The sequence below is a fragment of the Urtica dioica genome, chromosome 11, assembly GCF_054948205.1.
Source record: "Urtica dioica subsp. dioica isolate 48M chromosome 11, U.dioica_male_clone48M_v1_H2, whole genome shotgun sequence".
NCBI classification, from domain to species: Eukaryota; Viridiplantae; Streptophyta; class Magnoliopsida; order Rosales; family Urticaceae; genus Urtica; species Urtica dioica.
This window is the reverse complement of record NC_142766.1, coordinates 9,470,669-9,494,132: the sequence shown is the minus strand read 5'-3', so window position 1 is coordinate 9,494,132 and position 23,464 is coordinate 9,470,669. Positions and strand designations below refer to the sequence as shown.

The 23,464-nt window shown below is 34.5% G+C and overlaps 1 protein-coding gene across 2 annotated transcripts; it reads right to left on the bottom strand.

The window, feature by feature from the left end:
* Positions 1 to 7,780: 7,780 nt before the first annotated feature.
* YAB2 (Plant-specific transcription factor YABBY family protein) lies at positions 7,781 to 12,781 on the bottom strand. 2 transcript variants are annotated; one of them, XM_089601909.1, is made up of 6 exons: positions 12,468 to 12,781; positions 10,535 to 10,654; positions 9,850 to 9,985; positions 9,001 to 9,049; positions 8,651 to 8,726; positions 7,781 to 8,227 (listed from the first exon to the last, which is right to left on the bottom strand). In XM_089601909.1, exons 1-6 carry the CDS (start codon positions 12,540 to 12,542, stop codon positions 8,102 to 8,104), a joined length of 582 nt encoding a protein of 193 aa, XP_089458035.1. In that variant the 5' UTR covers positions 12,543 to 12,781; the 3' UTR covers positions 7,781 to 8,101. The 2 variants fall into 2 exon arrangements, with proteins under 2 accessions (XP_089458035.1, XP_089458034.1); XM_089601908.1 differs by lacking the exon at positions 12,468 to 12,781 and having other exon boundaries at positions 10,535 to 10,930.
* Positions 12,782 to 23,464: the final 10,683 nt, after the last annotated feature.

Sequence of the window (23,464 nt, the reverse complement as noted above, 5' to 3'; positions counted from 1 at the left end):
AAACGACAGAGAATCGAGAGTTCCAACGATCCACCCATACTGCGCTGGACACTCTGACCGCTGATCAGGCCGCCCTCAAAGCTTCGAGGCCGACAAGGCAGCAACTATGGTAACTAGGTCATCTGCTCGGCCCGGTCTGACCCTCAGAGAGACCTATTCCACGCCGACTATGACGAGCTTGGATTTTTCAAGAATCCCAGTCACCCCGTTTGGAGTCGGATCATCCTACCCAGTGTTTCAGCTTGGGATGTTTTCACAGCCCGGATTGACTACACCCCTTTCTATGCCCAGTTCGAGCAGGCTCCCCCCTCCTTCTCGAGGAGAGCCCCCAACTCGAAATGAGCACAGACCAATTCCCCCAGGTTCAACTATTCAGGGGTGTTTTCACAGCCCGGATTGACTACACCCTTTTCTATGCCCAGTTCGAGCAGGCTCCCCCCTTCTTCTCGAGGAGAGCCCCCAACTCGAAACGAGCACAGACCAATTCCCCCAGGTTCAACTATTCAGGGTGAACCCGGTGCTAGAAACAATGATGATGAATCAGTTCATCCCAGGGAGAGCCTCTTGTCCCCTGGCCAGCAGCTCGGATCTGTCAAACTGCCTATTGGATTCAATCCGCCCATGTTGGATCAGCGATCCCAGAATTCACCTCGATAGGTCGAACTGAAATTCAGCTCGCCACCCCTGAGCTCTCTGAACTGGAGGTCTTCCGCAGAATGGTAGAGGATCGATTCCGAGTTGTCTATTCCAGGATGCACTCAGCCACCAGTTCGGCTCCCGAGATAGATCGTCTAGTTGCAAAAACTGGACGAACCTCATTTGCTCCATGCATAAGTCGAGTAAAAATAGGAGATGCGGGAAATATTAGACTCCTGAAATATTTTTGGACGACTGATGAGTGCGTTTTATATGTACAAATCGCTCGTTCTCGGACATGAATCGAAGCGAATCCTTAAGTGTTTTTTTTTATATATTTTGTGTTTTTTATTTGTTATTATAGGTTTTCATGATCTAAAAGTGTTTTGAGGGCAATGAAGCAACTTTGGGATGATTTGAAGATTTTTCGAACGAGTTAGAGCTAATCAAGAAACATGTCGTCTTCTTCTGCATGATTTAAGATTTTTAAGTGATGATTCTGGATAAATTATTTCCATCATTGGATAGAGATATCTCTTAGCTTTCCAACGCATATTTATTTGCGAAAATCGGACATCGGAGCAAGAAGATACGGGCGATACAAAAACAGTGCGCGCGTCCGGAAGAATCCTCGCACCGCAAGAAAAAAGTGCACGCTGCGAGGATCTCCAGACTACCAGTGCACGCCGCGAGCATTCGACACGCGCGCCGCGCGTTCCTTCGGAGTTTGACGGACGTTCTTTCCGTTTTTTATGTTTTTGGGCCATTTGAACCCTTCCAAATGCCCAATATGCTCCGAAAATCACCCATTGACCTATATATTCGACTTTAAGCTCTCAAAAACACATCTTCCATTTTGTTTAAGTTTCTCTTTTATTGTTTGGTTGTTCTTGAGAGCTTTTGAAAGAGGAAAAATGCGTTCTTCAACGGAATTGACAACCTGACGAGTTCTCCTTCTCCGAATTCATTCGTTCTTCTTTCTTCTCTTCTTTTATTTATTTTATTTCTCTAAATTATTGTTGAACATCAATTTTATTTAATATGAATTCTGTTTTGGTTTCAATCTTTATTTTATTGCTTTTCATTATTCTGTTATGTTTAGCGTTGATTATGAACACCATTAGAGGCTAAGTTTCTTATGGGGTTACAATGTAGCCGGGATTGATAATGGTTGGGGGGTTCGTTAGGGTTAGATAATTATTGTTTGCTTCATTGTTATGGACTGCTTGATATGAATTGTTCCTTATGCTTTCTAATGCTTGATCACCATTAGAGTTGTTATCTAGGATTGTTTACCTGCTCGAGAGAGAGTAAATAATCGTGCTTTTGTTCATGTCTTCATAGTTGATCCTAGGTTAGAAAATCTAGGCAATTTATGTAATCGTTTGAACTCTTGTTTCATTCTGTGTGATTGTTTTAATAGGATTAGATGCGGAGAGGATAATAATCCGTCAATTACATAGGTTTGCTAGAACACTCGAGAGAGGCTAGTGAATAAGTTTGATAGAGTGAGATTAGCATCCATAGGAGTAGATTTTGTTGTTCAAACCCGAAACCCCCGACCTAGTTAGCTCTGGTGAAGTCGTGACCCCTACCTTCTCTTCTTGCAAAACTCGTATTTAATTTTCCGCTTTAGTTTATTATTACTCTTGCTACAAACATCTTCTTAATATTATTTAGAGTTAATTAGCATCAAGTTTTAGGAAATCGTTGTTTCACTAGTCTCTGTGGGTACGATACTCGAATTTACATTCTATATTACTTGAGCGACACACGTATGCTTGCGTGCGCGAGTTATTTTCGCAACAACGACCAACCCTGAATCCCACATGACTGCATTCCGAATCGTTATGGGTCGAGCTCACCTTCTCGAACACGAATTAGAAGCAGGCTATTGTCAGTTGTTTGCTATAAAATTTGGGGGGCGCAGCATTAGAATTGTTTTCAAGACTTGAAGAAGGCTCAATTGGAAATTTTCAAAAGTTGTCCACTGAATTCCTCAAGCACTTTTCTATGTTGGTAGAAGATGAAGCCACCATGGCTGATCTATGGAACACACAACAAACATTCTCAGAAACACTTAAGAGCTACATGACTTGATTTAAGGGTATTATGGCAAAAATCCTGAATCTTGATTACGATTCGGCCTTGACCGCTTTGAAAAATGGATTGTGGCATGACTCATGATGCCGAGTAGAAATGACTATCAATCGTCCATTAACCATAGAAGATGCAATCCATCGCGCATCAAACTTTGCTAGGGCCGAAGAAGAGAGAAACTTGTTGACCAAAAAGCACAAGGACGACAAGTCCCCTGTAGGAAATTCCAACGCCGGAGGGGCACAAACTCAAAATGGCGGACGCCAAAAGAAGGGTAAGAACAGTGGAACGCCTAAGAAGATGGATCCACCACCCGGGTTCGCATTCAATGTGAACGACGGTAACGGTACAAGCAACAGTAGTAAAAAATGGACTCGTGACCCTGAACCCTATTGCAAATTTCACAAGGCCAACGGGCATGCCATCCTCAATTGTGAATCAATGAGAAGGGTCCTGGCAGAAAAATTCACTAAGGAAGAGTTGAAAGGAGTCGATTTCAGGCCACCCCCGAAAAAGAAAACCTGTAACTCACAACCTACAATTCTGAGCTTTATCATTTCAATTCAAATCTTCTTGTATTTCATTGCTTATTAGTACATTTATTTGTATCATTCACTGATTATCAATACAACATCTCATTTCAATTATATCCCGTATTATTATAGTTATTTCTCAATTTATTACGACGAATTTTCGTGACCCACCGAAATATATCTAACATTGAATCTTATACATTTACGAGATTAATTGATTGTTATTTGGTTGAAATCGCCATCAACAATGAGTGTCTGATCTGAATTGGTTAATATGTGTTATATGTTTTGTTGTGTGATATTTCTTATATGCGTGTATGCGTTATTGAGTGAATTGTGATTATTATGTTATGTCTTGTTATGATGAGTTTATGTATGAGTTTAGTACAACTTTGGCATATCATGTTCTAATTATTAGCATGTTTTATTTATGTTTATGGCATATGTCATCTTTGTATGTAACGCAAATAATCAAGTGATAAGATAAGTAAGAGAGTCGTACCGTATCGAGCTACGGAGGTATCAAGAGAATTCTCTCGAACCGACCTACGGGCTCATAAAGGGAGTTTTCTCATATGATATGTTTATTAGATGGTGCGAACTATGGGAGGTCGCAGCCCCGTAGTTCGTTTCCAAAGTGTACACTGAAATTAGTACGACTACTCTAGGGGCACCCCGAATAAAATATGATAAAATTTATGATATGAAAGATCATGACACTGTTAGAATTTAAAACACTAATAACCGGATCATGCATCGCATTACTCATCTTTTTGTGATTCATAGTTATTCTCGCTGAGCGTTAGCTCATATTATGTGTATTCATCCGTATTGTAGGTAAGCAACAAATGAACAAGTGAGGAAGGTGGATTAGCGGCGTTCGATGGCTAAGGGGTTGAGTTATGGTTCCGCTACGCAATTTTCTAAACACTCGATTTGAGATTTTTATGCTTAAGATATTTTCCAAGTTTAATCAGTTTTGAAAAACTGAAGTTGAATTTTTATGGTTTTATTTCCGTTGAATATTCCAACCATCTACTTTAGTTTGGAATTCCGAATTAAGTATTTCTCTTATTTTCATTAAATATTTTGTAAGATTTCAAGTTTTGTTTATTATAAAGTTTTTTTATTTTAGAGTCTAAACTTTATAAATGAAATGATGTTTTAAAAAAAGATTTATCCACTTTTTTTTTTCTAAGTAAAAGAATTAAGATAAGTATGACGGTCCGGAAAGTCGGGTCGTCCCAGAACTAAACTTATAACATAACCAACCACCAACTACAAAGAAAGAACAAAGCAATTTTGGGATGAGAAAAAAGAAGGGAGAATTCGATTTGAAGTGTGTTCGAATGAGAGCAAAAGACCATCTTTTATAGCAACGGTGTCAGAGTGGTTACAGAATTTGAATTACACAAAAAAATCCCATTATGGCCTTAAAAGCCATTAATGCTCTTAACTCGCTGATAACCACTAACCAAAACGTTGAGAAACGTTTGTCATTCAAGTGTAATTCGCAGCATTAATTTGCACGGTTACATCAACTTTTGAATTAATTTCTAACATAACAAAAGAGTTATTTGTGAAATTAAAACTTTCAGAAGTGATTTTTGCAATAAAAAAATAAGGATTATCACAAACAAGCCCAAGCCCAGACCGACTCGGCTCGGCACGACCGACCGGACGACGACGACGCGCGTGTGGTGGACTTGGGGTTCCTTAAGCCCTTGCCCCTCTAAAAACTAGGTCACCCTTAGGAACCCAAACTCTTTTCCACAAATTGCATATATAAGCACTTTCATTTGTTCATTCTCAATCTATGTGAGACTTTTGCATTTCACTTCCTTCACCAAACAATATGCTTACTATTGTTAATTCATTTCATTAAGCATATTTAAAACACTAATTTCGTATTCATTATAGCTCTGATTTTGATAAACTTATAATCGATATTATACACATTTTCGCAAGGAATAATACGCATGAATTAACAAATTTCGCAAGGAATAATATATTCGAACCCTACTTTTTTTTTTTGGGAAGATGATTGCATATTGCGAATTTGGAAAAAAATGTAAACGGACTCAACAAAATCAAAGCTTTTTTCGGCGAAGACTTTTGGTTTCTCTTTAGACACAAGACTCTCTTTCTATTATCTCTAACCACCGCAAAAGACTTTCCACTCTCTTTGCACCGGCGCATTTTTTTCGGCGAAGAAGTCTTTCTCAGATCCGGGTTTAAATTCTGGATCCAAACTTGCTAGTGTTCTAAAGTTGCTCATGTGTGGTCTTCTACTGCCTCCACTGCTGAACTAGGTTTGTAACCTATTTTTTTTTTTTTTTTATTATATTTGACAAAATTTTCGATTATGAATCTTGAAAAATAATGTAGTTTCTTCCTATGGAATTAAAGTTCTAACTTTACCGCTATGATAATATTTAGTTCATTTAAGATCACTATAGAAATGCTATTAATATGACAAAATAATCGCCTGTGTTTTTAATTTTCTGATAAAAAATTCATGAGTTTATCATGACACAAGTTACATTTTTTTTTCTTCTCAGAATACTATAAATTTATTACAAACAAAGAATATATTGGATAAAACCTAAAAAGCATAAGCTATGACAGAATTCTCAAACCTTATAACGAAATGACAAATATACGTGGCGTAGCAAAATAGAGAAGATGCGATGATAACTTTATTATGAAATAACAAACATACGTGGCGTGGCAAAATAGAAATGTGATCATGTTGCAAATTTGTATATGAACTAATTAATCACCCTATCAATCACAGGCTTGTTTAAATGATATATAGTAAGAGGCCTCTAATAGTAATCATAATAATAAAATAGAACTTGTCGACATATCCATATTTGCAAGACCGAAACTAGTCACTCTCGGTTTCTCTCGTTTATTTATGCTAGTGGGTTTGTTTGTTTAATTCTTGTTATAATGGCAGATATGAGTTTCTCTCTCCCAGCTGCCTTTGAGTTATACTTGACATGACAGTCCGATTCAGAGTTTCAGACATTAAATGATGTCTTTTCTCTTTATTATTTATTATTTATTATTTTTGCCAATGCCCATATACGACTAAAGTGAGAAAGATCCACCTATTTATCTTTTGGACAAGACCCACTACTTTCAACTTTCAAGTTTCATTCATAGGGGAGAGAGAGAGAGAGAGAGATTATTTTATATGAGCTTATGTTATATAATATATACAACCAAAATACCAACTGCATGATTTGACGTTTCAGATTCTGTACTCTGAACATCAGCCATTTCCCTTTTCTCTTTCTTTCTTTCTGTTTTACATTTGCCTTTTAAGTTTTGACATTACACCGCACAAAGTATCTATATTATACTTTTTCTTGACCTAGCTATCCTTTATTTATACATTACTAAATTATAAATTTTGTTATGTGGATCTCCAATATGTTTGCGTATTTTCTATCAACAGATCAATATCAAAATTTAGGCTTAATGCACAAAATATCTCACGAGGGAAAAGAGCCGTTTTCACGTATTTCAAATTCAGGTAACTGTATTTAAGGTACTGTAAACCTAATTCCTAGGTCTTTGTCGTCTTACTTGCTTATATAAGATATTTTATATAGCTCAAATATGTGTGGACAAAAAAGATTATGATTCTTACGTTGCTTAGCACGTTTGAACAATTATTAATTTGATGTAGTTTACTTTATAATTTCACCATGAACCTCCGTTTAATACCAGCTTATTTTGTCTTTTTCTACCTTTCATTATCACTGGCGTGTGTATATATATATCGTTTTACTCATACAATTCTTTGAATAGTTTTTAGTCAGACTTTCATGAAGAATGTTTGTTAATTAGGTTTGGAATTATGAGCCGCAGTGTATGTGTAACTCATCATCCAGTATTTCATAATTTCGTAGTCTATGTATCTATTTATTTGTTATAAAAGTTTTCCTCATGGCACAACTGGTTCATCAATTTATATATTCACCATGTATACATACATACAAACTCAGATCATATTTAATACGTGTAACGATGACCACACAATCTCAATGTGTATCTACATGCAGTGGGAAAGGCAACGCATGTATATATACAGTGTGTTAGTGTACCATTAACATCCCCTTTTTCTGTCTGTTTGATAATATGATCTTGGGTTGTCTAGCTAGCATTCAATATACATATATATATATATATATATATATATATATATATATGTAATGTGCGATGTATTATAATTTGTACATATAGTAAAGCCAGTTCAAAATGGGAGAGGATTGTATATACCCACGGCTGTGAGAGGGTGGGATCCCCAAATCCTGGAATGTCATTTCAGTAATCACTCATACAAACAAACAAGCAGTGCTCGTCAGACACACAAAAACAATAAAATAAAGAAAGCTTGGATCACATATTTTTTATAATATTCCAATTGAAAAGTGAATGCACAGTTATCGATTAAATAATACAGCAGAACAATGCAAAGATTTCGTTTTTCTCTTTTTTGAAGTGATCGATCTCTTGGGAAAAACAAATATCAAGATAGCAAATAATTATCTTAATCAGGGGAAAAAAAATATAGCAGTAGCAATAATGGAAATAAGCACACTTACAAAAGAGTTGAGAGAGAGGTGTTAAAAGATGCCATTTTCCTGTATAGTTTATTGGAAACGCCATCAACCTCTCAATCTTTGCAAATATACGTTGCATACATAATTGGATACAATAGAAAAACTGACAAGGTAGGTACATAATTGCTAATAAGTATATATACGCAATTATTATTGTATTTATATATTGACATGTAGAGATACCGAATTGATTCATCAGTAGAATCCGTTGGCCTTTTGAGTTGCTTGGGTATCTCCTCCAGAAGGTTGGTCCAATTTGGCTTGCTTATTCTTTGTGCCATCAAGCTTTAGCCCAAAGCGGATGTGAGGAAAATGTGCCCACTGTGTATATATCACAAACACAAATATTGTTTTCATTTGTGTTTTAATAAATGAGTTTATGTTACCTGCCTATGCATGTTTTGGAGCTAATAATTCACCTTATTTTATGAAGTCTATCTATATATATGACAGGTGATACGGCCTCAGATTTCTAATTTTGTTGATTTATTTTAATAGCTTCAACATTTATGTAATAAAATTAGAGCTGACCCCTTCAATTTTACACTCATCTTAAATTTAAAATTTAAGTATTGGGCAAATTGATTAGTAACTCATCTTCTAGTTTGGAGGTGGGGTGTTTTATCAACACTCTTGTCATCTATACAACTTACTTAATTGGTCATTTATTTTATTTCTCATATGATCTTTGGAACGTATAATCATAACACTTTACATGTGAATATATAATTTAAATTTACTTACATTTTTTGCAGCCGTGCTGAAAGCTTCCCTGTGACTAATGTCTGGATTACTTGCTTTAATCCTTTGGATTTCCTCCCTATATATATATATATATATATAGAAACAAAAATCAATAGATAACACACGAGAGTGGTGAATATAGTAATGTCTCTTAAAAACAAAGCTATTGTTGATATATACCAAATTTGACATTGTAGTAAATCCAATATAGGATAATTTGAACACTGCACATGTTTATACATTTTAAACGAACAACTAGCTAGCTAGTACCTGCACAATATTTCCATCTTAAAATTAACATAATTTAAAACTAGAAAGAAATTGAGCGATCACACAAAATAACCACTTACTTTATAAACCTATTATACGCAGAGGGTACTCGTTGTCTCTTCTCCGGAGCTGAAACATATATTCCAAAATATTAAAATCAGTTTTTTCATCAATCAAGTTTCAAAGTTTACCAGATTTAATGCAGTCAGTAGGGCATATATACTTAAAATGAAATATATGCATATAGTTTGTTATATTTATGCGCATAATTGTGAGGAGTGAAATCAGTAAGGAGCGCTAGATTTATTTCATGGAACAAGAAGGTGATCTACTGTCACTAGAAATAAGCTTTTAAGGTAAAAATAACTTTTTGAGCGGTAGAGACACTGTACTGTATCTATGTATGAACAACTCATGCAATGTAATGTAATAGGTAGGGTACAGCTATGTATAATAATTTAATTAAAGGGGTCAAAATTTGTTATGTTGTGTCACCATCTCTCTAATGGCCCATCTGAGGTGAGAGAAACCGCTTCATGCCTGGTTGGTTACATGAGTTAATTATTTCATTGTTTTCTATTTTGTTTCTTCCCCTTTTCTTAAAGTAAAAAACAAATAATAATAAAAAACAATATGACATCTTGGTATAAATGAGATTAAGTTCATTTATGGGCAACTGGACATAGGTTATTCTTCAGGATGCTTATGTTCATTTCGCTAAAATTATATTTTGTTTTGCTTAGTAAAAGTAGAGGAAAAGTAAGTTAGCCGTAATCCTTGAGCTGCAGAGAAAATAATGTGTATATATATATAAAAATAAAATACACACATGAATATTATACAGTACACAAATATATGTCTATATATATACACAGAGAGAGAGAGAGAGAGAGAGAGAGAGAAAGGTAAAGGAAAAGGAAAATACTTACGGCGAATGGGGGGCGATCGAGTGGGTAGATCGTGCTGAATTGCAGATTCAAAAGAAGCAATTTTGTCGGACTTATTTGAAGATGATGATCCATGTTCCTTATTATGACCCACATCTACTAAGCCTGCAATCTGTTTCTGCAGTTTTCAATCCATGCAATGCAAACTCAGAATCATTAGCATTATTAGTATATCACAAAGCAACTAAAAAACGGTGACATCCGGATTTTCTAATTTAGGGATATTGTTCTTTACCATTGTTGATCTGTAAGCTTATTAGGATATTTTACATGGCAGCAAAACATGTGTGTTGTAGTGTAAGGATACACATACACTGCAAATGTAATGTTGGTGATAAATTAGTCAAAGATTATCTATTTTTTTTTACAACCTAATTAGAGTTACATAAAAAAAGACACAGCCTTACCCTCTATACGCAAAATACCTCACATATCATCAAATACAAATATATATTAATTTTACACACATTAGGGTACGCATTTTTTGTAACTAATGTGTTTGCCAAAATCTCAATCTAAGAATGATACTGTTTGCCCAGTTTAAGACAACCTTCACATATATAGTCTGATATAAGAGGATTTACATATATCGATATGTGTCGTTTTTACTAGGCATTTAAGAGAATAAATGTCTGAATAAGAAGAACAAAAAGAATGGAATAAAAACCTGTGGATCTTGAGGAGGGAGTGGCTGAAGTGAAGCTCCAATATTCACTGAAAGGAGATTCCCACAATGCCCACATCTCACCGTCACTATTGTAAATAAGCTGCCGCAAGGAACACTAACCTGCCATTTATATACGTAAATATTCATCAATACATCAAAATATATACACACTCCAATCTCCATCAAGAGTTGCTCATGTTTTCCTCCCCATGAAACTAGAAAGTTATTCATATATTACGCTACTCACAGAATTTTTTTTTTGTAAAATTAAAACAAAAAGAGATGAAATATCATATCATGTACAGAAAGGATTAAGATAGACCATATAGTTTTTCTTCTCTCTTTTTTCAATAATATACTAGCCAGGAACACACAAGAAGAAGAAGAAATGACTAAGATTTTTAAGTGTGAAGATGGAATTTATATTCAATGACATCAGTCCTCTTAGGACTCACATGGGATATAATGTGGCTTCAGAGGCCTCTCTCTCTCTCTCGCAAACATTTTCTTGTTTTATTTATCATTCTCTTTCCCTCATTTGTGAAAATATATTCTGGCTTTTGTGACTGACACTCAGCGAGGGAAGAGAGATATGTTATGATAAAAGATAGAAAGCATTGCTTCTTCTGAGTGAGAGAGAGGTAAAGGAAAGCGACTTGACTGGAACGTAAACCATTAAAGTCCATTCCCAGTATTAACCATTATAGCTATGTTTACATCTCGAAGATAAAAAAAAAAAAAAAAAAAAAAAAAAAATAGCAAGATTACTAATTCATTGTACTCACTGTGTTGCTCTTTTCTTTCTCTCTTTTGCAGTGTTTTAATTTCATCATATGATAAACACAAAAGTAAGGTCTAATTTTTCAAGCTCATAGAACTGTGTTAAAATTTGTTATTCCAGATCAAAATGTTATCCTTTTTGGAAAAAAAAATTCCCCAATGATGGCAGAATTCTGGCCATGATTTACTCTGGCAAACGGCAAACCCAATCTCTCTCTCTCTCTCTCTCTCTCTCTCTCTCTCTCTCTCTCTCTCTCTCAGTTATGAGTTAATGTAAATATTATAAGAGAAGGGAAACACAACTTTTTTGTACTGAAACAATATACAAACCTGAAATATGCAAAGCACTTTATCATATATATATATATCATCAACAATGGCTATATGTGACATCACAGAAGCAATTACCACGTACAGAGAGAGAGAGAGAGAGAGAGAGAGAGAGAGAGAGAGAGAGAGAAAGAGAACCCTATGTAGTATTATAGCCCGAATACATGTTACATCAAAATGCAAATGTAATATGATTTTTTGAAACCCTACTCTCATATGGCTTCCGAAACATTGAACATATGTATTTTATTTAATTATTATGAGCAGAATTCTTCATCCACGCATCAATAGTCACTGCAAAAGACGTTACAGTTCTATCTATGTTTTTGGGGCTGAGTATTCTCGTTAATTTTCCATCATTGATCCACTGATAAATTCTCGCAAAAATGGATATCAGAGAAATCATAATTACCATTTTTAATGTATAATTGCATTATTAAACATCTTCTCATGGCTAGTTCACATAAGCATCATCAGAATCTCACAGAGAAAGACCCATGAGAACTTTAGGGTTAATTTATTCACGTAAATTGACTGTATAAAGATAGAGTTGACATAAAAATATACTAAAATAAATAAACATTGGTAAGTGGTGACGAATGAAATCCAAGTGGGTCAAAGATCATCCTTTAGCTGGATATGGCATGATATGAAAAAAAAAAGGTTATGAAAGAGCTCAAGTTGTTTTCAAAAAAAAAAAAAAAAAGAGCTCAAGTTAAAGAGATGGGAAATAACAAAAGAGAAAATTTAATTATATTATTAATGATGATAATCAGAAAGAGATAGATCAAAGATAGTGAAGGAAGTGAGGGGTAATTAGTACCGCTAAGATGGTGTTGCAGAAGTTGCAGTGAACATAACAAACACGTTCGGAGGCCATATTCATGTCCAGTGACATTATTTCTTTTTTTGGTGATTTAAATATAAAAGTGAAAGAATTTGTGGGGGGATTTATAGCCCGGATCAGGAAGAGAATTTTTCTTAAAGTTAGAGCTATAGCTAGCAACAGGAGAGAGAGAGAGAGAGAGAGAGAGAGAGAGAGAGAGAGAGAGAGAGAGAGAGAGAGAGTTTGTGAATGTGAAATAAATAAATGAATGAATACGAAATATTACAAAGATTACAAAAAAGAGTAAAATTTGAATTATAATTCAGCTATTGCTGTGTACAAAAAAACCTGAACAAGAGGTGGGGTTGAGGATGGGACTAATCCGGTCGGAGTGAAGTGGGGAGTAGATATGTAGTGGGGATTTTTTTTTTTTTTTTTTTTTTTTGTGTGAATAGATGTAGGTTTTTTTGTAGTGATATGTCAATAGAGAAAAGATGGTTTATGCTAAAGGTAAAGGATCTGTGGATTTATTATTATGAGAGAGAGAGAGAGATATGATTGAGGAAATCAGTGGGTGGGAATGAGCCATCTCTTCTCTCTAATTAACCATCTTGGCTTTCTGTAGCGGACTAGGGGGGCGACATATTAATGTTTTGAATGTTGAGGGGATGAAAGAGAGAGGGACAGTGAGGTAAAACGTGTTTACTTACGGCTTAAAAAAAATAGCCAAAAATTAGTTTAATCAAGAACAGAAATTCGGTCCCACTTTAGAATATGTAATATTTGATTTGTTTTACCGATCTAGTTTATAAAATTGGACTGATTATCCATTAATAAAATACAAATTAAATAATTAGAAGCCTTATTTAAATTTTAAACCTTAAAATGCAATCATATCAAAGATCTCATATTGTATATAAAATGGGTCTATTGGTTAAATAACCACATTTACAGTATGACATTATTCTTAGGTAAATAATCAATGTTTTGTAAACTTTAGGTAAATAATCAATGTTTTGTAAATCTTAGGTAAATAATCACTTTCATATATTAACATATGTAAAACTTAGGTAAATAGCCACTTTCATTTATAGACCACGTCATCTTTATGGTTATTTACCTAAAATTTAGGAAACGTTGGTTATATAGCAATTCCAAGCGTTTTATTTGGCTATTTAACTAATTTTTTGATATAATATAGCCACATTATTTATTTATTTTGAACGAAGCTACGAACATAATAGTTCCACGCAACAAACGTTATTATAACTCTGATACTAGATTTTGGATATCGTGCCAAATTAATCCGACTTTGATACCCTTTATTTGTGTACTTGATCTACCATATATAAGATAATATAAACCATCTCATGGGTGTCGAGCCGAGTCCTACTCCCGCTAATAACAATGTTGGTGGTTGAATAAAACTTATCTTCCAAATACAATCAAGATGTTATTAATTCTACTTCAAATCACATGCTAATTAACTATTTAGTACCAAAAAGAATCATAACAATTATACTCAACTGAATAAAGAATTATCGACGTGGGGCCATGAATTCAACAAATAGAAATTATTCTAACTCGTAATTTAAGTATACTTTCAATCAATGAAGTATCATCGTAACACTTACATGGATGTCCTTCTGAGAGCACCATCGTTCTGAGTTGGTTTTTCGTTATCCTTCTCGATCCTCGTACAGCTTCTTGCTACCTCCTCGTGATACATGATTCCTTCTTTCGAGCCTTCACGGTTCATATCGATTCCTCGATCCCTCGCGCAACTCCTTCTTCCACTAAACAACACCTTATAGTCTTTAGAGGCGTTCTCTAGACTAACATCAATGTATAGTATGTGTTAACTCTGTTTGCAATTGAGTTAACGAGAGATTAAAACAACAAATACTTTTCTTGGAAAGGAAAGGCGAAAAAAAAATTAGAACGCTTGACTCATTTAGAAATTTTTCATCTCGACCACAACCATCTATAAATAGCTTTCCAAAACCGTAGAAAGAAGGGAAAACATCAACCGCTTATTTTATTTTATTTTATTTCCCGATTATTAGAATAAAGCAAAATCATAATTATTATAGTATGCAAATTACATTAACTAACCAAATCTAAATATGTTGACTAGTTTATTCCTTTATTAAATAAAAGATATTATTTACTAAATCAAATTTGATGTCATAATATTTCACTCCTAAAATAATTCAATCTCCAAGGTTTAAATAATAATTAAAAAAAAAATTAAGTCCAATTCTTGGCCAAATGGACTTGATGGACAAAGTTTAAGTTTTCCTCAAGCCCGCTTAAATTTCATTAATTAATTGTTACTTAACCATTAATAATTTTTTCTTTAAAACTGATTTTATGAATCTGAAACATGTTGTGTACTCACAGTTTAATCAAGATTGACTAATCAAATATTATCACGGAGTATCTTGTTCTACTCATGGACTATGTGTTGGAATATCGTGATTTACTGTGGCGAAAAAACTTTATTCTAAACAATTTAAACAAGAACAACAAATTTAGTTTCTAAGTTCAATTTTGATGAGCACTTAATCAAAAACCAATAACAAGAGCAATATAAACGATTTAGAATTACTCACATCCAATCCTGATGTTTGAGGTTCCATGTTGGTTAATAGTTCTTTGTGATCCTAACGTTTTCCATTGTGGATCGACACCAAGTATTCTGAGTCGTTTTCAAGATCACAAGGACGAAGGCGTAGACACACTCTGTTGTCTCACAATTACTCCAACAATGTGACTAAATAATTTTCAATCATTCCAAAATTGGAATAAACGAAATTTCTATATGGAACAGAGAGAAATTAGTATACCCTGCTAATGAGATAACTTGGTCGAATTTTTCCTCATAACCCTTGTCTATTTATAGCTTTTCAGTCTATTAAAATAAATGAAAAATTAAATACTCACTTATCTTAATCTTATTCTAATTATAGAATATATCTAATTAAATAATAATTAGATCTAATCTAATATATTATTGGTTTCCTACGATAAGATATATTATTCTAGAAATAGAATAATATATAATATCTCCAATTTATTCTTAATAAATAATATCATATTAAATATATTCAATGAATCAGATCGTATCTATATTATTTATTTATAAAAAAAATTGGTTACGTAGCCATCATCAACGCTAGCAATTTGTGTTTAGCCAATCTTTCGTTAATTTTCTGTAAATAGCCAGCTTGCTTACGTGGCAGCGTATTAATTGAAAAAATAATTACACGTTTACCCTTATTAATTAAGATGACTAATTTAAGATTTTTCTTAAAAAAAATTGAATCTTTCCGATTTGAAAAGAGTTTTTAACGTGTATTTCAGGATTTTATGGATGTGAGATATGCGTTGAATTTAGCTAAGTTTGTTTCTATTTTCGTGGCTATTAATCATAGAATAAAATCAGTAAATATATTCTTTTATTTACTGAATATTATTTGATTCAAAACAGCGAATCATCCTCGATGAAACAATTGGTATTAACTGTAAATATTCTTTGTATTTACAATGCATTTACGATGAAACAATTGGTATCAACTGTAAATCAATGTTGTATTTACAATACTGGATAAGAATTCACCAGAACCAAAATCTCAGCAAATTCACAATCACTGAAACAAATCTCATACACTCAAAACCACCAGCAATTCCGATGAAGAAGAAGAAGAAGAAGAGAGAAAAAAAATGAAGGATCATCATAATACAAGAAATCTTGTAATCCCAATTCATTAATAAAAAATAAAATATTTGGATTCTTCTTTCCGAATTCTTCATCCATACACATATTTTCCTTTATGCAAAAGAAAAAAAGAAAAAAAAATTAATGGCTATTTAGATCTCTGGTCGAACATCGCTCTGGTCGAACATGGCCACGACGGAGAACACCATGGCCGACATCACGGCGTGGACAAAGTCAACGAGCCTCACTCTGTACCGCCCAATTTCTCCTCTTTTAAACGAATCTTTTCTTCTTCTGTCATCTTCTTTCTTCTCGTTGCCTCCCCGGAGAAGAAAGAAGATGACATATGAAAAAAAAGATTCGTGGTGCTCCTGTCGGCGAGGGAGCATCTCGGTGAATTTGTGGTGCGTGTGTTTTGAATGGAATTTGTGGTGCGTGATGTTTAATTACGTTTGTTAATGATGGTCCCTTGATTTGTGCCTTGATTTGTGCCAGAAATTATGACCTAATATTTGATTTCCATTTTAATTAATGGGCTGAAAATAATGAACTAGAATTTGACATTGTGGCCGGTTTGGTCTTTTTACCTTTTGTAAATTGGTGGGTGTGGCTATTTACTAAAAATTAACAAAAGGTTGGCTAAATTTAAATCTCTTATAACAAAAATGGCTATACACCTGTATAACTCTTTATTTATATGTGACGAAAAATCTGATTGTGCTTGATGAAATGAAACTCAAGGCCCATGTACTATTGTTACACACGAAAAGACTCAAGAGGCCTTTTTGACTAATTTAAATGCACTTCTTCAGCCCATTGAAATTTAAGTTATCATCAATAATTTTCTATAAACAATTATTTTTACATAACTGAAACTTGGTGCAGTCTGACTACGACTGTGAGCTCGTAGTCAAAAAATTATTTATTAATGAAGTATCATCGTCCATCCTATTAGAGCTAACTAGGGGATGACGGATTTAATAGCTCAAAATTAGACGAACACGAATAAGAGTGTAGACACTTTTATCTCTAGTACTTTAGTTTCATCATATCTTGATGATATTCCACTAAAATATCAAGACTGAACCTCTCAAAGTTATAAACTTATATTTTCTCCATCAATATAAAGTGCCCATTGATATATTTAGTACCTTTAGTCTACCACCTATGTTCAACTCGTGACACGATGGGTGTATATACCCTTTGAGTCACTTATAAGTCCTGAGTTCCATCGACTCCAAAACGAAAAGAAAAAAAAATTAACCGCTCTTTTTGAAAAGGTGCGCGCTATCTAACAAATCTAGAAACAACTACCAGGTAAGTGATCATTAACTCTCTTCATTGAGAGCAGTATTCCACTTTTGATGTTTTCCTACCTTCACTGATTATACTTTGGTCTCTCAAAACATAAGTATATTAGTATCTTCTACAGCTGTGAACAAATAAATCAAAGAACCGAGTATATAACTCTAAATTTCAAGAGCACTTATGGATTAAGAGTTGATCTCCGCTATGGCCATTAGTTGTGATTGCAATAAGTCTCATCGTAAAGGTTACTTAAACGACGTACTTGATCACAATTTGTCAAGGATCTGTATAGACTTTTTGTACTAAATGCTCCCACTCAGTAAAACTTATTTGTTGATGGATGACATATGTGATTTTGGATCTAGCTATCCATGCATAGATTAATCACTTACCAATTTAAGTGTTACTCCCATGAATAATACTTCTCAAATCAAATGTAAATGTATAATCTCAGTTAATGTAGCGGACTAAGAGTTTGATGAATGATCATAACGATTAATGTTTCTTACATAACATTCTATTAAGCAATAATCATATGGACCTATTAACTAAAGTTGAATTAAACACGAATTAGAGAAAATCATAGTTTTTATATCTTTTGTTTTACCAAATCTTGTACGTGGTTATTCATCTAAAAACTTAGAAGTAAACTCTTGTCATTATTAGAATTACGTTTACTTGATTTTATGGGAGTGTCCATTTTTATAACCATTATGCGATCATCATTCCCTAAGGTCCCTTCATGGCACGAAGGGTACGTACATTACTGTTCTATTATTCGAGGCACGTAGTAGTCTTGTGTTCCATTGAATTTCTATCCAGGAAAAGATTCTTTCGCTAATATAATTACATAATTGCACCCAAACTATCCATTCTAAATTCAACAATCAGGTGAGCGAACATTTACTCTCTTTTGGGAGAGCTGCATTCCGTATTTTATGTCTCTTTATCCCCTGATCATATTCTAGACTCCCAAAATAAGTATTTAATCATTATTATATATATGAAGGAATGAATCAAAGAACCTAAAGATATGACCTTGATGTTCTGGATTACTTCACCATTTAACTCAACTTACATTAGCGTGACCATTATTGTGACTTTGAAAGTGTGTCATAATGGCCCATTAAATGTCACATCTAATTGAAGTCTATCCAGGTTGTGTTTAAACTATCTACACACAATGCTCCCACCAAAGTGAACCTACACTTTATGGATCGCATATGTTATTATCGATCTAACTACTACCAAACATAGATTAGTCACCGATCATGTTTTGTTGTTATATCTTGATGGATACTTACATCACTATATAGTATCCTTGTCAACTTACCGCAAAATTCTATGAGTTCATCATGAAGTGTTATACCTTTCATTGAAATAATTATTCTAAACATTTACAAATAATGAACACACTAGAACAAATAGAGGCATCCGGTGCGACGAATGTCGCACCTAATGCCCCAAAAGTCGCACCTAATAGTTTATTATGTGTGACTTTGTCGACACCTAAAAGTCAATCACTAAAGGTATTAGGTGCGACATGTCGCACCTAAAGATGTCCATATTAGGTGCGACACTATCCGGTGCGACATGTCACACTGTCACACCTAATGCCCAATTTATTTTGCTGCCAAAATTCTTGAAATTGACGGGTGATTTCATACCCGGTGCGACATGTCGCACCGAATAATCTTCCCGCCATTATATTCGGTGCGACATGTCGCACCGAATATGCTATTTTTAATTAATTTTTTTTTTACAAATTTATATATTAGATGCGAAAATGTCGCACCGAATACCAGTTAACCTTACCGAAATATTTAGTCATCTGGATGAGTATGTGCGACATGTCACATCTAATATGTGCTTAGGTGCGACATGTCGCGCCTAATACCATTCCGCACCAGAAATGTGAATTTGTAGTAGTGACACTAATTTAATCATTTACAAATAATGAACACTGATTTTATATTGATTTGAACAATCTACAAGTTATTAGGAATAAACTATTTTTTAGGCAATATGTCTATTAGATCAAACCCACGATTAGCAGTAATCTTTTGATAACCACTAAGAAAATTATTTTATGCGGTCTTCTAAGTGATAAATTTCGATCTTTTGGTCTAGATGGTTACTTGTTAGTTTGTGGATACGTCTAGTTTGTGGATACGTCTTTATTTGACTAATCTTTTAATAACCGCTTGCTTCTCTAATATTATACATTGTGTCAAGAGTCTTTGATCTTGACTCATGATCTCGGATGTTATGAGCCCTCAAGCCCTAGACTCGGGCTTCTTTGGATACAGAGTTGTTTTATTATGGTCAACTCATATTGTTTACCGTTATGACGCTACCCTTTAGTTTCATAATATTTTGTAAATATAGAGAAACCTAACAATTTAGTTCATTGGGATGTAAATTTGGTTTGTTGATATCAAAAGGATTATATCGTCATATTTTGACTCTATTTTTACTTAGAAACTCTTTCTTGTCTGCAAAATCTGATGGTATAGTTTCCCTTTTGATTTTGGTTGATACGCAACTTATTCCTATCTCTTTTTATGGTTGGTTGTTGGTCGGAGTTTTATCTTTGAGTAACTTTCGACATGTGTATTATTTTTTTAGAAGTAGCAGGGCCGTGTCTAATTAATTTTGTTATTATTGTAATCATTGCGGGGGATGATAGGATGAATTTATTTAATTTTTATAAATTTCATTTGATTTTTCGCGCAACATAAGTTTCTAAATGAATATTTTTTCCATTTTCATGCAACAATAGTGATATATATATATATATATATATATATATATATATATATATATATATATATATATATATACACACACACACTTATGTATTCCAAACTAATCATGTTTTATGAGAAAAATGATATATACTTCAAATTATTAGTGATAAATCAAGTATTACAAAGAAAGCTGTTTTACATAGTATATATCCAAAAAATAACATATTAACCGAGTGGTAAATTTACTTTTTCATAAATAAAAAAAAAAAACCCTCATTCGATAACTATATACCTTTTATTAGGACTAAAATTTTGGTATTATCCCTCATGTGTAAATCATTCAACACCTCATAAAAAAAATGTTTTGTGAGCTAATATTGCTAAAAAGCAATATCTATAACTAATACTCTCTCAACATATTTACACTAGTGACTCTCCAACATGCAAGTATTAACTTTTTCTACTACGAGAGCTTTGAGGAAATACTCAAAACACTAAAAATATTTAAAGAAGAACTCTCGTCATATTTAAACTAGTGAATCTCTAACGAAGAGTTAGATAAATTAAAAGACGCTTGGAGATCTTGCTAAAAAGATGGTTAAGTTAAATACACAGGATAAAGTGTATCCATTAATATTTTTCTTATTATGCTTACATTGATACTCTCAGTTACTACTGCAACAGAGCACTTAGTATGAATATCGTGAATGATCACTTACAAAATTGAATGAGAGATCATTTCACGAATAACAACTTGATTGTGTATGTTGAGAATAAATTTTTTGATACTATCGGTAACGCAGTTATTATCCAGCATCTTCAAACCATGGGAACTGTAAATTAATTTTCTTAAGTTACGATAAGTGTAATTCATTCACACTTGTTATTATTTTTAAGCGAGAATCGAGACTTGTTCTTAGGATGTTAGTTTGTAGTATTTAGTGTAATTTTAGGTCTTTGGGACCATGATGAGTATATGGGGAAAAAACGAGGAAAATCGAAGCAATTGCAAGTTAAGGCTATTTGAAGATAAGTTAAAGAAGGCTGAGAAAGGAAGCAACCCGATGCGTCAGGAACCCCACGCAACGCGTAGGTGATCAACAATGTGACATACCAACTACCATGCGCATCACGTCATCTCGCCATTCCAAACAATATTTTGATCAGAAACTCACGCGGCGGTCGCATTGAGAAAGACGCGACGTGATGCGTTCCTCAACTGGCGCGTAGTGTGGATAACATTTTGATATATTTAGAACTCGTGTTTTATAATTAATCTAGACACTTGGATCACATTCAAGGTTCCAAAATCCTTCAAAAATAGACAGTGAAACACCATATACTCTTTGTTAGGTCTAATTTTATTATTACACATTATATTAGATTTAGGTTTTGAGAGCTAAGTTTTTTGGTATCGAGGGAGGAAAAACAATTGAAGGTCTTGGAGAGAGAGAGAGAGAGAGAGAGAGAGAGAGGCACCTCCACCTCTACAATCTCTATTTGTCTAGAATTCTAATTTTGCTAGTCATTTCCATTTAAACATTATTCTTACTTAGAGTGATTTAAAATAGCTTTAGTTTTTTCTTATTATTATTGAATTCGGATTTCACTTTTTAGATTAGTGGTATTTCTTTTTGTTCATTTGGCTTTGGATTTGTAATTGGAATATTGTTATTGCTTTATAGAGATTGTTATCATTTTGCACTACTACAAAAAGGGGAAGCGACTCATTGAATTAAAAGCGACAAATCGCTTCTAATTAGAATCGACTTTATTTCTATTAGAAGCAACTTGTTGCTTCTAACGTATTTAACGAAATTTTAAGTATTCTGTATCAAAAAAGTAAAATCTTGGAGATAAGTCGCTTCTAAATTTTTCTCGCCAATTAGAAGCGACATATCGCTTCTAAACTATTGGAAAATTTTCGCTCTTTTTTTGGCCAAATTTTTCAATTCTTTACAAAAACGACGCATTTTTGTCTGACCTAAAAATTAGAGGCGATGTGTCGCTTCTAATCTAGGTCAGACAGTATAAACCGTGACTTTCTTTTCTTCTTCTTCCTCGACCGATTTCTTCTCTTCTTCTTCCTTTGTGACTTCTCTCTCACTCTCTCTCTCTCTCTCTCTCTCTCTCTCTCTCTCTCTCTCTCTTAGACCACACCACCACAACCTTCACCGCCCTCACCACCTCCGACTTTTTTACTTTCTCTCACTCTCTCGTTCATCAAATCTGCACCACACCACCACCATCTCATCCGCTGCTCGACCACTGCCACCACCATGGACCAGCCTCAGCCCTGTCTCATGCGCCACACGCTGTCGTTCTCCTCTGTCCGGTGAGTTCCTTGGTCACCACCACTTTATCTCCATCTTTTTTTCTGGCCACTACACCACCATCACCACCACCGGTCCTCTCTCTATCTCTAATTCTCTCTCTCTCTCTCTCTCTCTCTCTGCCCCGCCGCCTCTCTCTCTCTCTCTTTTCTTTTTTGAAGCTCCGCCGCCACCACTCGCAACCACCACTGCCACCACCCTCCACCACCACCAATACCACCCTCCCACCACCACCACCACCACCTCTCTTTTATGTTTTATTTTTCAATTTTTTTTGTTTTATTTTTTTGTTTTCCACTGCCATAGCAGCCCTCCGACCACTTTCGTGCCGCACGTTCCGACCTGACTTGCCTCAGCCCCGCCTCGGCTCGTGTCTCGTCATCGTCGTGGCTCGTCGTCGTCTTGCAGCCCGGTGTAACTCTCTCTCTCTCTATGTCTCTCTCTCTCTCTCTTTGTCTCTCTCTCTATCTCATTGACTGGTTGCCACTTGGTCGTAGCCCGGTTAAATTCTTGTCGCAGCCCGGTCAAAGCCTCGACAATCACGCCATCTCGAGCGCCGCAACTATGTCGAGCTCCACGTCTTCGTCGTCGGCCTCGCAACTTTGCCATCGCCATCGTCGCCTCAGCCTCGTCGGTGAAGGTAAGTATTATTTATTGAGAAATTGCCTCATTTGCCACCAAATTCATAACATTTTCTCATTTTCCACCAAAACACTAATTTGTCCCAAAATGCCACCATCTATGTCAACAATGTTGACATCTATTTTTGCCCTTCACTATGAGATGTCAACATTGTTGACATAGATTTCAACAATGTTGACATCTCGGTGGCATTTTGAGCCAAATTAGTGTTTTTGTGGAAAGTGGGAAAATGTTATAAAA

Coding starts and splice junctions, on each gene's coding strand:
- YAB2 (XM_089601908.1), bottom strand. CDS start 10,765: ATGAATAACTTTCTAGTTTCATGGGGAGGAAAACATGAGCAACTCTTG. Junction 9,050..9,849: donor TCGATCGCCCCCCATTCGCC/GTAAGTATTTTC, acceptor TATATGTTTCAG/CTCCGGAGAAGAGACAACGA. Junction 8,228..8,650: donor TCAGCACGGCTGCAAAAAAT/GTAAGTAAATTT, acceptor ATATATACACAG/TGGGCACATTTTCCTCACAT.